Here is a 14,383-nt window from a genome sequence, read left to right as displayed (position 1 = left end):
TCAGATGACACTTGTGAGGCTTTGTGGATCTTCCTTGTGAGTAAAAGTCTCTGTGTTTCACTCTGATACACATTGATTCAATCACACCTTTTGTTAAATGACTTCCTTTCAAGAACAAACAACATTTGTGGAACCTATCAAACTAACAATTCGTCATCCAGAGGACTATCTCCGACTAATCCCTGACAATCAGCTGTTAAATCAACCTTTTTTTTCCCTCTCCTGAGCAGAAATGCAGAGGGATCAGTGTTACACTTTTGCTATAGGATTAAGCAGATCTTCCTTCAGCTGCTGAATGGAGGCAGGGGAGCCACCGTTGGCCGGCCCTGAAGGCCCAGGGTACCCTTTTGATCATTTCCCTGCACAACTTGTGATTGGCCCAGGGAGGAAGAAGGGGGAAAATCTTTAATTAAGCAGATAATCTCTTGTTGGGGACGAGAGCAGCTCCATTTCAGCAGAGCCCCCTCCTTGAATCCTGGAAGAAGCCCTGGCTGGACTGACTGGTGGAGTTTCATAGCTCAGTTTCCTCTCCATCGTTAGACAGTCTGCAGGCTTTGGACGGGCTCAGAGTCACCGTCACCCTCCTCACCTGGCAGGATGTTCATGCATTTGGAGGTTTTCTATTACACCTTCATCCTCCTGGCTCACATGAGGTCCTACTGCTGCTGGTGAGTTTGCATTTAGCATGAAATATAATTTTTTTTTGCAGGTTAATTTGGTGTCCTGAGGATGTCCATCTCCAAACAGTTCATTTCATGGCAGTAGCAGGTGTTATGCAATATTTTGTTTATTTGTTTTGCACAATTTAAGACTATACAACATAACAAAAAATAAATACATGAATAATATACAGTGCAGGAAGAGGCAAAAAACCCACTGGGTTTATCTGAAGCCTCCACCTAGAGACAAGATTAATATAAAGAAATAATAGATTACACAATAGTGATAACAAACAATTAGGACAAGATATATATAATAACAACAATAACAATACAGTAAATATATATAAAAAAGATAAGTGCGTGTGTGTGTGTTTGTTTGTGTGTGTTGCGTGGAAGTGTATGGTTAGTGTTTGTGAGGAGGATATTGATTTAAATATCTATAATGATTTCTGGGCAATATATATGCAACATCTGCTTTTGTCAGTATATAATTGTTTTTTTTAAGCCCTAATTTATGTATATTTATATATTTTTTTCTCTCTTATTGTTTATTCAAAAGGCACAACTTGACCCACAAAACTACTTAACTGAACAATTTTGCCAATTTGAAATAAGGAAATTTGTTTGAATTTGTTGAAATTTGTTTTCATGACTTTTTAACAAGGTAAAGTTGTGACTAATGGCTTTATTATTGGTGAATACATCTTTTACTAATGCTTTATATTAGATAAGTTGTAAGAACAAATTTTGGGTTAAACTGCCTTCTACCATCTGACCGCTTATTTCTAGAAAAGGCCTGCAGACCAAAATCCATTTATTAACATATCAACACTTTAAACTGCAGACTTGATGAGTTAAAGCCATTTATTAACATCTTATTAACATTTATAACAACATACTTGATGGCTTATTATAAACCATGAGCATTTATATATGAATTACCAACATAAAATCATTATTTTTCAAATAGAAAGGATGAAAGCAAGTCAATGGGATTTTTTCCACAACCTGGCAACCCCAAATTTCAAGTCATCAAGTGTTAATAACATAATCATTGCCTTCAATTCTTAGATTTCTAGAACATTTTGAACAAATTCATCAGTATTGTTCGCTGAGGTTTGGGTGCCCGCTGATGTCACGGTTTAACATGTTACAAAGCGCACTAATGAGAGATGTTAGCAGAGGAATTTGTGAAGGACACTGAGCTTCCCTGAGTGAATAAGCTGTCTCCTTTTCCAGGTCAGTGAATAATTTCTTGATGACTGGACCCAAGGTAAGCCAACTCTCTTTTGATCTTTTCTCCCTGTCCTTTTTTCCCAAAAGAGAGAGAGAAAACATGGTTTCATGTGTTGTCCTTGTGATATCTGAACTCAAGTGTATGGACAAGCTCTTGTACCTGTATGGCACTAATGATATATCACTGATATTCTTGCCCCTTTGTGTTTTTCTCCCCCTACCTCCATACACTTGACCTTATTCAGAGGCTCTGCGTATCTGAATGTTTTAAGAGGCGAGGGCAGGCATTGCTGTATAGTGGGTGGTCATCATTAGTGAGCCTGTGAAAGAGGTGGCACTCCATCTCCCCCAAAGGCCACTTGAGACATATTAGTTATATTATCGCTCACACAGTGTGAACAAGCCGCAGAGAGGCGGGCGAAAGCCAAGGACAGAGCGTACGGGTTTAAGAGAGCTCCACAATGCAGCATATTCACTGCGGCTGATAAGAGTTTCAAAAGTAGAATCATGTTTGAATCAGGTCACATTGTTTCTGTCATGAAATTGACAATAAGCATAATGCACATTAAGAACTTGTTGATTATCCACTTTGAAATTCAAGAGAAGGAAAGACACATTGAAGAGTGAAACATTTGTCACAGCACCATTCCCAGTGTTCTTTCACATACAACATTTGATTGAGTGAACCCTGAGTTTGTTCAGAAGTACCAGAAGTGCTCTCATGATTCGTTGGATCTGTGATCTCTGATTGTCTTAAAGTGGCGTAATGTCTGAACTCTGTGTTCTGGGCTTCAGCCTTGTGTAATTTATTAAAAAATATATATTTATGTGCTACTAATTTGGTTGGATTTATTAGCAAATACTCACGTTTTTGCATCAGGTAAATCTTCTCTGAAGACGATGCTGATTTTTTATAATCCAAAGTGGCTGTAGCTCAGTGGGTAGTAGGGATGCACCGATACTACTTTTTTAGTCCCGATACCAATACCTGGACTTTGGGTATCGGCTGATACCAAGTACCGATCCAATCCCAGTGTTTAATTAATAAGCTGTATGCCTCACTGTGTCGAAGTCACTGGGATCATTCTTTTATGTGTAAGACAACATCAGGCTTGACTAAAACATCGCTTTCCTAACTTAGTAAAATAAAATGTAACAAATAAATACATAGATATAAAATTTACTACATTTTTATTCATTATTAAAATAATAAATTGTACACCAGCAACTTGGTAAAGAAATTGTCAAAATGAAAAGGAATTACAATTCACTTGTAAACCTTTTTAATGCAGAAACAAATTGGTCAAAACTTAAACAGGAATTCAAATTCCAATATATAATGTATATAGTATATAAACATAGAACTGAATTAAATAGATCCATCCGGCCCCATTGTCTCCGATACATGATCCAGCTATTTGAGCCAGTATCGGCCCAATATCTAATCCGGTATCAGTGCATCCCCAGCGGTTAGAGTGGTCATCCTTTAACCATAAGGTTGGTGGTGCGATCCCCAGCTCCCACTGTTTGCATGTCAAAGTGTCCTTGAGCGAGACGCTGAACTCCAAGTTGCTCCCCAGGCGTTTTACAACAGCCCACTGCTCCTAATTATGGGTTAAATGCAAAGGTCAAATTTCATGTATGTACCTGTATGTATATGACCAAAGTAATAAAGTTGTTTTTTATAAATCTGGGTATCAAATCATGCAAGATGCTTCAGAACCATCTCAACGTCTTACATCATGTTGTTATTGTTACTAGATGTGGGGTGCTTGTGCATTATTTGATATCTCTGCTGCTGCAGGCGTACCTGATCTACTCCAGCAGCGTGGCAGCGGGAGCTCAGAGTGGCATCGAGGAGTGCAAATACCAGTTTGCATGGGACCGCTGGAACTGCCCTGAGAGGGCCCTGCAGCTGTCCACGCACAGCAGCTTGCGCAGCGGTGAGTCCACAATCCCCAGATACCAGCTAAAACATCTCTTCTAAATGGGGAAACATGGCTGACCCAATTTCAAAAATGTCTCAAAAGTGTTTTGTAATTGTGTGCTTGTGTTTCGAGTTTCTGTGTTAGAGGGGAGATGTTTTTTCCCTTTGTGAAATAGAGATGTTTGCTCAGTTGAAGCATTCATCACCCTTTGGGATGGTTACAGCGGGCACGGTCGCTATAGAGGCAAAATAAACACATTAATCCATTTCCCAACATCCTCCCTGAATTAACGCCTCTATTTGCAGCTTATGAAAGCAATACACTGACATACTGGTTTTATGGTCCTGAACAGAATATGGGAAATTGACTAATTAAAGGTCTTATTGATAACATTTTTATGTAGACAAATATTAAAAAATAAATAATAATAATACATCAACAGAGCCTTTAGAAAGGTGCCGAATAAAAGTATGGCTTTTCCTGAAAAGAATTATGATTGTGAATTAATCACTTGGAAATCTTTGGCGGGTCCAAAATGAATGTTTTGTTTATCTCTGTAGAAGCTATCTGACGTTTGGTGCCCATTTCCAACAAGGCTTGTGAGCCAATAGTAAAACAACGTTGGTATCACGTGGTATCTCTGGGTTGTCAGTTTAGTGTGGAAAAAATGGATAAATGTCTGAGATTGACAGTAAATGTCTGGTAACACCTTGTTGTGAAGTCAATGCAGTGGAACGGGGGAGGGAGAATGTGACATCTAGTGGCTGAATGTTATCAATAGCACCTTTAAGTCAAACATTTTTTCAAGCCGTTTTATGCGAGCCGGGATCTGTTTGATGAGACAAGCTAGTTTAATGAGTCTCTCTACTGACAGCAAACCGGGAGACGGCTTTCGTCCACGCCATCAGCTCCGCCGGAGTCATGTACACTTTGACCAGGAACTGCAGTCTCGGAGACTTTGACAACTGTGGCTGCGATGACAGCAGGAACGGACAACGAGGTCAGAGGAATATACATATATGTACCATAAATGCCAACTTTTGAACAAAATTGCACAGATGATAATTCTTTTTCATTCACCTATAGGTGGTCACGGTTGGCTCTGGGGCGGCTGCAGTGACAACGTTGGCTTCGGCGAGGCTATCTCCAAACAGTTTGTTGACGCGTTGGAGACTGGACAGGATTCACGAGCAGCCATGAATCTCCACAACAACGAGGCTGGGCGCAAGGTACAGTGGGTGCTCTTAATTCACTCCGTCCACTTGGCAATGATGAGAGATGAGCCCTTTGGATAAGATGTAGCACAAGGGATTTGAACCATACAGTATTTAAACTGGGTGGCGGCTTGCTCGACATTTTGGGAATCTCTCCTGGCCCCTCCAACTGATTGCACAGTGCAAAGCACCTTTTGAATCATTTTTTTTCCAGTGAGTGTGCCACCCAAGCATCCCTTTCACGTCGCTATAAGTGAGGTGCCACTCGTCCCCAATAATAACAGTGTGTTCGGTGTACCAGAAGGGCCTATTTACCAGCGCTGAATGCCCCTTATGACAATACCTCAACTCGAGAATCTCGGGATCACTGGTGCAAGCTTAATTAGAGATCCTGGGGAGCCAGACATCGCACGGCATTCTGTATTATGCTGCTTTTTTAAAATAAGTGTTTAGTTTTTATTCTTGCAATAAGGATCCCACATTTATGTTGGTCTTTGTTTGGTGCCCGGAGGGAGTCTGAGGGGACCACAGGCGTGCAGCTGAAGTGCTCTTTGTTTACGGTGCCTTTGCTCCCCCCTGTCGGGGCCCGAGCATCCCCATGGCACCTGGAGCATCATTGTAACAGAAAAAAATGGGGATAGAAAGAGAGAAAAAAACTTTTTTCATTCCTCCACTCAATGGAGACTCTCCATTGGGTCTTCTCACACTAGAAAACATGTTGATAATGAACATGCTAAATAAATACTCCTATTTCTTCTGGGGGGACAATGGGACTCGATGTGAAACTTTGATTCAGCCTCACCTCACAACGGAGAGTTCATCCCCTTCTCGAGAAAAGAAAACGTCCCCTTTCAACCGACAGCTGTTTTGTGTCGGGTAAAGTCAGGAAACACTGAGGACGACAAAGAAACGCAGCTATCATTTCTTCCTTTCAATGTATTCATCCCTTTTTTTGCTTAACTGGAAAACTTTGACAATACAATCGGTTAATTTGACAACACATCAATCAAGGGACAATGGACATCCTGTCTTTTACACACAAATATATACGTAGATGAGTGCATACTCAAACAATTTCTTTGTTTCGACACTGTTTTTCATATGAAACTAACATTCCTCAACTCAGTAAACCATAAATACATTTTAATAAAGTTTCTTTCTGTCTCCAGGCTGTGAAGGGGACCATGCAGAGGACATGTAAGTGCCACGGGGTGTCAGGAAGCTGCACCACTCAAACCTGCTGGCTGCAGCTGCCAGAGTTCAGGGAGGTGGGGAACTACCTGAAGGAGAAGTACCACCGGGCCCTGAAGGTGGATCTCCTCCGGGGAGCAGGGAACAGCGCGGCGAGCCGGGGGGCCATCGCCGAGACCTTCAGCTCCATCTCCCGCAAGGAGCTGGTCCACCTCGAAGACTCCCCCGACTACTGCCTGGAGAACCGCACCCTGGGCCTGCCGGGCACAGAGGGCCGCGAGTGCCTCAAGAAGGGCAAGAACTTCAGCAAGTGGGAGAAGCGGAGCTGCAAGAGGCTGTGCGGAGAGTGCGGGCTGGCCGTGGAGGAGCGCAAAGTCGAGATGGTGTCGAGCTGCAATTGTAAATTCCACTGGTGCTGCGCAGTGAAGTGTGAGCAGTGCAGGAAGACGGTGACTAAGTACTTTTGCGTGAAGAAAGGAGGTCAGAGAGGAAGGAACGAGAGCGCCAGTAGCCGCAGGAAGAACCTCAGACTGAGGAAGAAGCACTGAGCATCTTCATCATGCTGTCGTCATGTTTGTACCACTGCAGCTCCTGTCAACACCCAAACTCTCTGTGCATGCTCAGATAGTGTGTGATTTGGACAAAAGCTAGAGAAAAAAATACAATTTCCGACCATCTTCATTGTCTCTTTTGTATTGAAGTTGGATGTGCACAAAGCCACGTGATAGAGAAGTTTACAACTTTGTAGAATTTTTTGGTATAAATGTATTTAAGATATATTTTTATACTTTTTGTTTTCACAACATTTTTGAACATTTTGGGCATCTGAGGAATATTTCTCTGACTTTGAAAATTCTCAACAACATGATTTATTTATTTTCATACACATAAACCTTGGGGAAAAATTAAACAGTTATTAGTATTGGAGTGATGGAAGCTCTGACGGCATAATTAGCTTTTAAAATCACAATTTTCAAGAACCCGTCAGGTTATATTCCCATGAATGCCTAGCCGAGCAGTAACCTTCGTATGTTTCCACTATCACTGCCAAGCTTTGAATTTATTATGAAATATTTAGACATTTTTTGGGACAGTCTGCTCTCCCATCATCTGGCTCGCCCTGACCTTTGCTGCCCTCTTGATGTATTTAATTGTATATAAAATGAAGCACTTTGTACTGTACATTGTTAATTTATTGCACAGCATTTCCTAGTTTTTGCTTTATTGTTAGTTGTGGTTTGTTTTCTATTAAAATGTAATGAAAGACTATTAAATCCCTCAATCTTCTATATCATTCAGTGAGAATGATGCCTCTTTGTGGCAGTGATACCTGACGGGTTGCAGTAAACACAACCTTCCTCCTCACATTGTTCCCGCTGGGGTTAGGATACTCTGGGGGCAAACCCGACAAGAATAGAAAACCTTCCAGCGTACTCTTCGTTCCATCACGCCTTTCTCAATTTCGCCTCAACAAATACCTCCCCGTTCTCTCCCTCGTCGTGGTAATCCTCAAAGAGCCCCCCTAACTCCCAAGCGCTTGGAAGTTTCTTTACTGTTTAATACTAGTTTAATTAACTTTGTCCAGACAGAGCAGGGCCGTGGGGGTGGAGGGCATGAGGCAAGTTGCCCTTAAAAATCATCCCGCCTCTAATTTTGTATGCTAATCTCCTTTTTCACGCCGCACCTCCTTAGGAGTGGGGGGAAAGAAATGTTGGGAAAACTTTGGGCTCGCCTGTGCGGGGCTTCCTGCGGCTGTTTTATTTCTGGGCCCACCTATTTGGATCCTTTCACTCCTCTAGGGCCTTCCTTTGCTCGATTTAACAATGAATGCAGAGCTAATCAGCTCTCTCGGAAATGCACCACTGTCGAGGAAGGTAATCCCTTCTTCTCCGCTCTCAATGGGCCGTCGCCTTCTAAAGGACTTTGGGAAAAGGCTTTGCACAGATTCACACTGTTCTCTCAAAAGAAGTTAGTTCAAGTATTGTGCCCAAACAAGTGGGTTTTATAAACACATGCTTGCCAGGATACTCTCACCCCACCTGCGAGTAAGAAGTGCCAGGGCCCGGGCGGACTAGCACATGGCAGCCGAGGCCGAAACCCTTCAGACGAGATGGGACATGAAAGAGGAGATTAGAGGTCCCATTGAGAAGGGGGCGTTCATTTCTGCACCTTCCTCCTTTTACTCGACAAAGTGTCAAGGAAACACCTTGTTGACATCTTATTTACCAAATAATGATCATAATCAAAACTCCTCCCTCCTCTGGTGACCCCCGTGGGCCGGCTGGATTGCTCGGCCTGGCATGCAGCAAAAACCCTCTCACCAACAAAAGAACCAGCATACCAAGCTTTAGCCCCGCAGCTCTGTGGACGTTCTGCAATTTACTGTGACAGGGAGTACAACAGGGGCACATCAACATGTTCATTCACAGGAGTTTAAACGTGATGCACAATTATAATTAGCACATGCATTTTTGGATTAAACTTAAAGCCTTAAAGCCACTTGGCATGCAGAATGCAAAGATTCTTATTTGGATTTTTTTTTCTTTGGTTAAGTATGTGAGTCATGCTGTCATGCGCTGGCTCACTATCAGCAGAAAATTGCAGACTTAATACCCACATGTACAAATATATCACGCCTGCTGACACAGCAAACCGCTGATGTGTGGGAAAGCCAGACACGAAAACCCGTTTGGCTGATTTAAAGTTCAGCAGTTTACACACACCTGTGGCACCGTTCGCTTATTCAAGTCAAGATCAGTAGTGCATCAGCAGCAGAGATGAAAGAGAGGGAATTGCTCTAGTGGGCAGCATATGAAGATAATACTATGCTTAACCTGGAGACCTAATGTCAGGTGGTGGACTGAGAGCAGCAAAAGATCTCAGCTTCAAAGAGACAGAGTACATGAATGCTTATATTGCACAATATTGCCACACACCCTGTACCCTGCTGCACTATACTTCTCTATTTGTCTTTAAGCTTTTGTGTGCTCATAATGCACTACTATAAGATTCAACCAGAGGCAAAAAATTTGAATTACAGACATGCAAAAACATGCAACATGACTTTATCATCATGCAATCCATCTGTCAGTTTTATTCCCTCACGTGACCAAGCACACAAATGCCCAAAGGGAAGGCAGGTGAGCTGAATGAAAGACACATTATAACGGCGTGTGAAAAAGCACACAATGTTTATCGTGACACATAATTTCCCAGACAGTGACGCGACCTCCGACCGAGGGCTCTGAACTTCCGTCTCTCGTTCCGGCCCTGCCATGTCCAATTTGCTGTTAACACATGAGCACGAGGTGGTGGAGGGAGAGGGGACACCACAGAGGAAGAGTGGGCTTTTGAGCAGATGCTTTCTCACAGAGTTTGAATAATCGAAGAGGAGACACTACAGGTGAATAGGGTCAAAAAATTTAACTAATAGATATCAGCATGAAACTTCCCCAGTTGATTACTTACATAAAGGCGATTATTTTTTGTATTACAAGTTTTCTGAAAATGTATGTTTAAATATGCAAATGAGGCATTATCTTATCAAATATGTGCTAATTTGCAATCATTTCCAGAACAGATATCTGAACATTGGATAAAGCGAGATTAATAATTCTTGTTTTATTTTGTTGACATATTAAAGTCAAAGGTTTTTACAGAGGGGATATCACTTTTTATCACTTTATGAATGAGTAAATACTGTCAACAGCCATAGAAACACATTTTTGCCATGTTTTTGGAATAACATGTTCTATAAATCAGACTATTAATGATATATGAACAAACCCCTCTGTAAAAACCTTCAAAATATAGATAGGAATGAAACTGGAGAGTCTGGTGTATGTAAGTGCTACTGAAGTGGGGAATTCTGGCTCGGAGTATGAGAAAAAAACTCTCTTTGTTTTTGAGAAAACAGTCTTTAAAGATATGTATTGTTAAATTCCACACACGTTGAGAGACACTACAGGTGAATAGGGTCAAAATGTTTAACTAATAGATATCACCATGAAACTTCCCCAGTTTATTACTTACATTAAGACAGTTCTTTTTTGTAGGAATGTCAATCGATTAAAATATTTAACCGCGTTGAATCGCATGATAGTCCATAGTTATTTGTGATTAATCGCACATTTTTTATCTGTTAAAAATTTACCTTAAAGGGAGATTTGTCAAGTATTTAATACTCCTATCAATATGGGAGTGGGCAAATATGCCTGCTTTATGCAAATGTATGCATATATTTATTATTGGAAATCAATAACAACACAAAACAATGATATATTTTATTTAGAAACCCTCACAGGTACTGCATTTAGCATACAAAATATGCTTAAATCATAAGTCAGCACACTGATACACTGAAAGCTGTTGTTACCTGTTGGGCTTGACAATGACTTGCCCCAAACTGTATGTGATTATCATAAAGTGGGCATGTCTGTAAAGGGGAGACTCGTGGATACCCGTAGAACCCATTTTCATTCACATATCTTGAGGTCAGAGGTCAAATATGTCCATGACAGTTTTTCCTCACTTTGGAGTGTTATTTAGCCTCCTTTGCGCTTATATGATCTGGTTGGTACCGATGGATTCTTTAGGTTTTCCAGTTTCATATGATGCCAGTGTCTTCACTCTAGCTTTAAAACTGAGTCCACTTCAATCTCTGAAATATCGATTATGTTAATGCGTTAAGGAAATTAGTGGCGTTCAAACGAACTTTCGATAACGTCACGTCATCGTGTTAACTTTGACAGCCCTAATTACAAGTTTTCTGAAATTTGATGTTTAAATATGCAAATGAGGTATTATCTAATGCTAACTTTTGGTCAATTTAGGAGAAATCTACAGACGCAAATGGACAAAGTGTAGTTAAATAAACACCTTAATGTATATTTTGGATGTTTTCTTTCCTCTAGGGGACATGTCATGGAAGCAATTGACCAGTGCATGAAAAACTATGTTTTTACCTATGGGTGTCTCCTCTTAAACATCTGTATGAAAACCAAAGATTATTGCTAGAGGTGTGTACATGTTTTTTTTTGTTTTTTTACTATACAGTACTGGCAGAAAAGAGACGTAGGGATGGAATGTTTAAATTTGTACTTTTGTGGCTCTGCAACACACCACTGTGACATATAAATAAATAATGTAGGGACAGATTTCTCTCAGGTAGCAAGTGATAAAGCAATCAATGAAAGATGGGAAAACTACTTATAATGCTTCAGAGAATCCTTGACTAATAGGATTTATGGATTAGGGCTTCTAGACCTACAACACCTAGAGGGGCGAGGGTCAGTGTGAATGTGAGAGAAAGCCAACACAGATGAGAAAACTCAGTGAATTCTACCTGTGTTGCATCTTTGTGTCGGTTATTGCTTTAGCTCAAGAGACATCAGATGCTTTCACTCAACCAGGAAGCTGTTTCATGGTAATAGTATTTCCTCCAGAGGGTCTTTGTTTTGACAGCAGTCCATCTGCTGGGGAGAAGACAGCAGAGGTGTATGTTTGTTGCTATCAGCAGGATTGAGAGATACAAGCTTCTCGAGGCTCACCAGGGTGGTCGATCTCCCGGCTCTATCTGCAGAAGAATGGGGAGAGGGGAGCATCAGGGGGATCAGCTCAGCTCAGCTCACTGATCTGCACAGGAAACACAGAGCATGGGAACCCACCAGGGAGCCCCAAACTAGTCCCTGCAGTGGAAGCCTGCTGATAAAGCCTGAATCAACAGAAGACATACAAGATGTATCAGGTTTTACAAAAAAAATGAAATCAGGAAATTTGCTTGTGTTTGTCGCTTTAAAAATCTGTCAGAAAAAAAAGGTTAAAAACACAGAGTGACAATGACACAGTGGTTGATAAGATGAACTCCATCGAGTTCAATACCAGTCTGACACTGATGAAACAGAGTGAGGCTCTATCAGCTGATCAGTCCAGTGAGCAAGGTAGACCACAGTGATCAATACAGAACTGCTGAGGCAATAGTGACCATAGTCAAATATTGGCTCAGGATTTCAAAAGTGTTTGCTCAGTTTTTTTATTACCATATCTTCTCATAGAGGGAGCGACAAAGAGAGCGGGGACAACTTCTCAACCTGTCAGATGGAAATATATTGTGTTATGTCCTGTATTATGCTTCATCAATGACTTTAATGTGCATTATTGCTTCCTACTGTACAGAGCATTGTTTAGACGAGCACTGGTGGAAAATGTATTCAGATACAGATTGTCTAAAGTACATAAGTATTACCAGCAAAATGGACTTTGTGTCAAAAGTAAAGCACTTACTGTACTATGCAGAATGACCCCCAACAGTTTATTGTTGTACTTTAATACTGTAGTTGGTCCAGGTGGAACTGATTTCAACAGCTTTATGTGTAGTATAATCTAAGATAATGCATCATAAGTAACTTGTCAGTATGGCTGTGAAGTAAAAGTAGTGGCGTAGAACGTAAAATAAAATACCTCCAAAATGTAGTGGAGTAGAAGTAAAAAAGTAGCAAAAGATGGAAATACTTAAAGGTACAGTGTGTAGGATTTGGTGGCAACTAACGGGGTGGTTGCAGATTGCAACCAACTCAGTTCCCCTCCTTTTAGTCCTCCCTTTCAAGACTGCGGTAACGTGAGCCGTCGATTGCAAAAACGTGGTAACGCTGTTCACCTCGCTCTGAGGTCATCCTTACCATAATAACACTACTTTGGGAGCAATAAAAGTCAGACGGCGGCTGGCGGTACCATGGTTTTATACTCGGTGACTGACATTCATATTGTGGAGCAACGTGGCGGACTCTGTGAAGAGGACCCGCTCCCTATGTAGATATGAAGGGCTCATTCTAAGATAACGAAAACATAACAATTCTTAGTTTCAGGTGATTATACACTAATGAAAACATAGTTATGAATATTGTATTCCATTTCTGCAAATAGATCCCCTGAAATGTTACACACTGTTCCTTAAAGTGAAGGGCAAGTAGCTCAAAATTTGACTTAAGTACAATTCCTGAGTGATTTTTCTGATATAATTTCAACCCCTGTATGCAGCTTTTATCATGCTCACTCAGAGTGCAATGTCCATCCATCCATCCATTATCTGTAACCGCTTATCCCAATCGGGTCGCATGGGGGCTGGATCCGTTCCCAGCTGACATTGGGTGAAGGCGGGTTACACCCTGGACAGAAGAGTGCAATGTAAGGCTGTAAATGTTTTCAAATAACCTTTTAGTACGTGTGCTGGAGCAAAATCAGCAGTGATGTGACACAATGGAGAACTGCAGTGTTGTTTGTTTGAGTCCAACCAGGGACACCTGTGGCATGTTCATGTTGTGGAGAAAGTCCACAACTCAGGCCCTGTTCAGACCTGACCTTAACATGCGTCCTGAGTGATCTGATCACAAGTGGACAGCTTTAAGTCCACACTTAAAGTCCACACTTGGCATTAGAATGCGTCTCCACATGCGTCTTGAGTGACCACGTCCCCGCTCTATATGCAAATAAACACGTAGTAAACACATGGCTAATACAGCAGATGTTGTGACGTAATATTACATGAATATCAGAAGTAAAATATGTGGCCCACACCACCTCTGAATGTGGTCTGAACGATTGGATCTCAATGCGTCCTCAATGCGCCTTGAGTGCGTTCACACCTCTACTTAGAACTGTCCACTTGTGATCGGATCACTGAGGACGCATGTTAATACCAGGTTTGTATGAACAGGGCCTTACAGTACTCCTTATATAGTGTTTCCTCAATCATAAGTAAAGCATCTAATACCACTCTGTAAAATAGTCTGGTACAAGTAAAAGTACAAAAGCATTATCAATCTTCAATGGAAGAATCTAAACTATTATATATTGTTGGATTATTATTATTATTATGGTTGCAGAGACATGCTATAATGGCATTTTAATGTTGCTAATTGGAGTTGATTCCAACTACATTATATACTGCTTGGCATTTTACTCTATACAATGCCTCATATTTTATAAGATAATCATATATTTTGAATAAAAAGTATTTATTTTAATTTAAATTTTATTTCTTCCTTTATTATTATTATTATTATTATTATTATTATTATTTGTTTTAATTCTTATTAATGTTTTATTTTATTTCTTCATTTTATTTTGTTATTGTTTTATTCTTATTATTTATTTC

At 40.8% G+C, this 14,383-nt stretch overlaps 1 protein-coding gene across 1 annotated transcript; it reads left to right on the top strand.

Annotated features, from left to right (window-relative positions):
• The first annotated feature begins 256 nt into the window (after window positions 1–256).
• On the top strand, window positions 257–7,459 carry wnt8b (wingless-type MMTV integration site family, member 8b). Its single transcript, XM_074645354.1, has 6 exons — window positions 257–668; window positions 1,902–1,935; window positions 3,703–3,841; window positions 4,701–4,826; window positions 4,913–5,055; window positions 6,210–7,459. The coding sequence occupies exons 1-6, from the start codon at window positions 598–600 to the stop codon at window positions 6,777–6,779; spliced, it is 1,083 nt and encodes a 360-aa protein (XP_074501455.1). The 5' UTR covers window positions 257–597; the 3' UTR covers window positions 6,780–7,459.
• Window positions 7,460–14,383: the final 6,924 nt, after the last annotated feature.

Source organism: Sebastes fasciatus, chromosome 9 (assembly GCF_043250625.1).
Source record: "Sebastes fasciatus isolate fSebFas1 chromosome 9, fSebFas1.pri, whole genome shotgun sequence".
Lineage (NCBI taxonomy): Eukaryota > Metazoa > Chordata > Actinopteri > Perciformes > Sebastidae > Sebastes > Sebastes fasciatus.
This window is presented reverse-complemented; position numbering and strand designations above follow the sequence as displayed.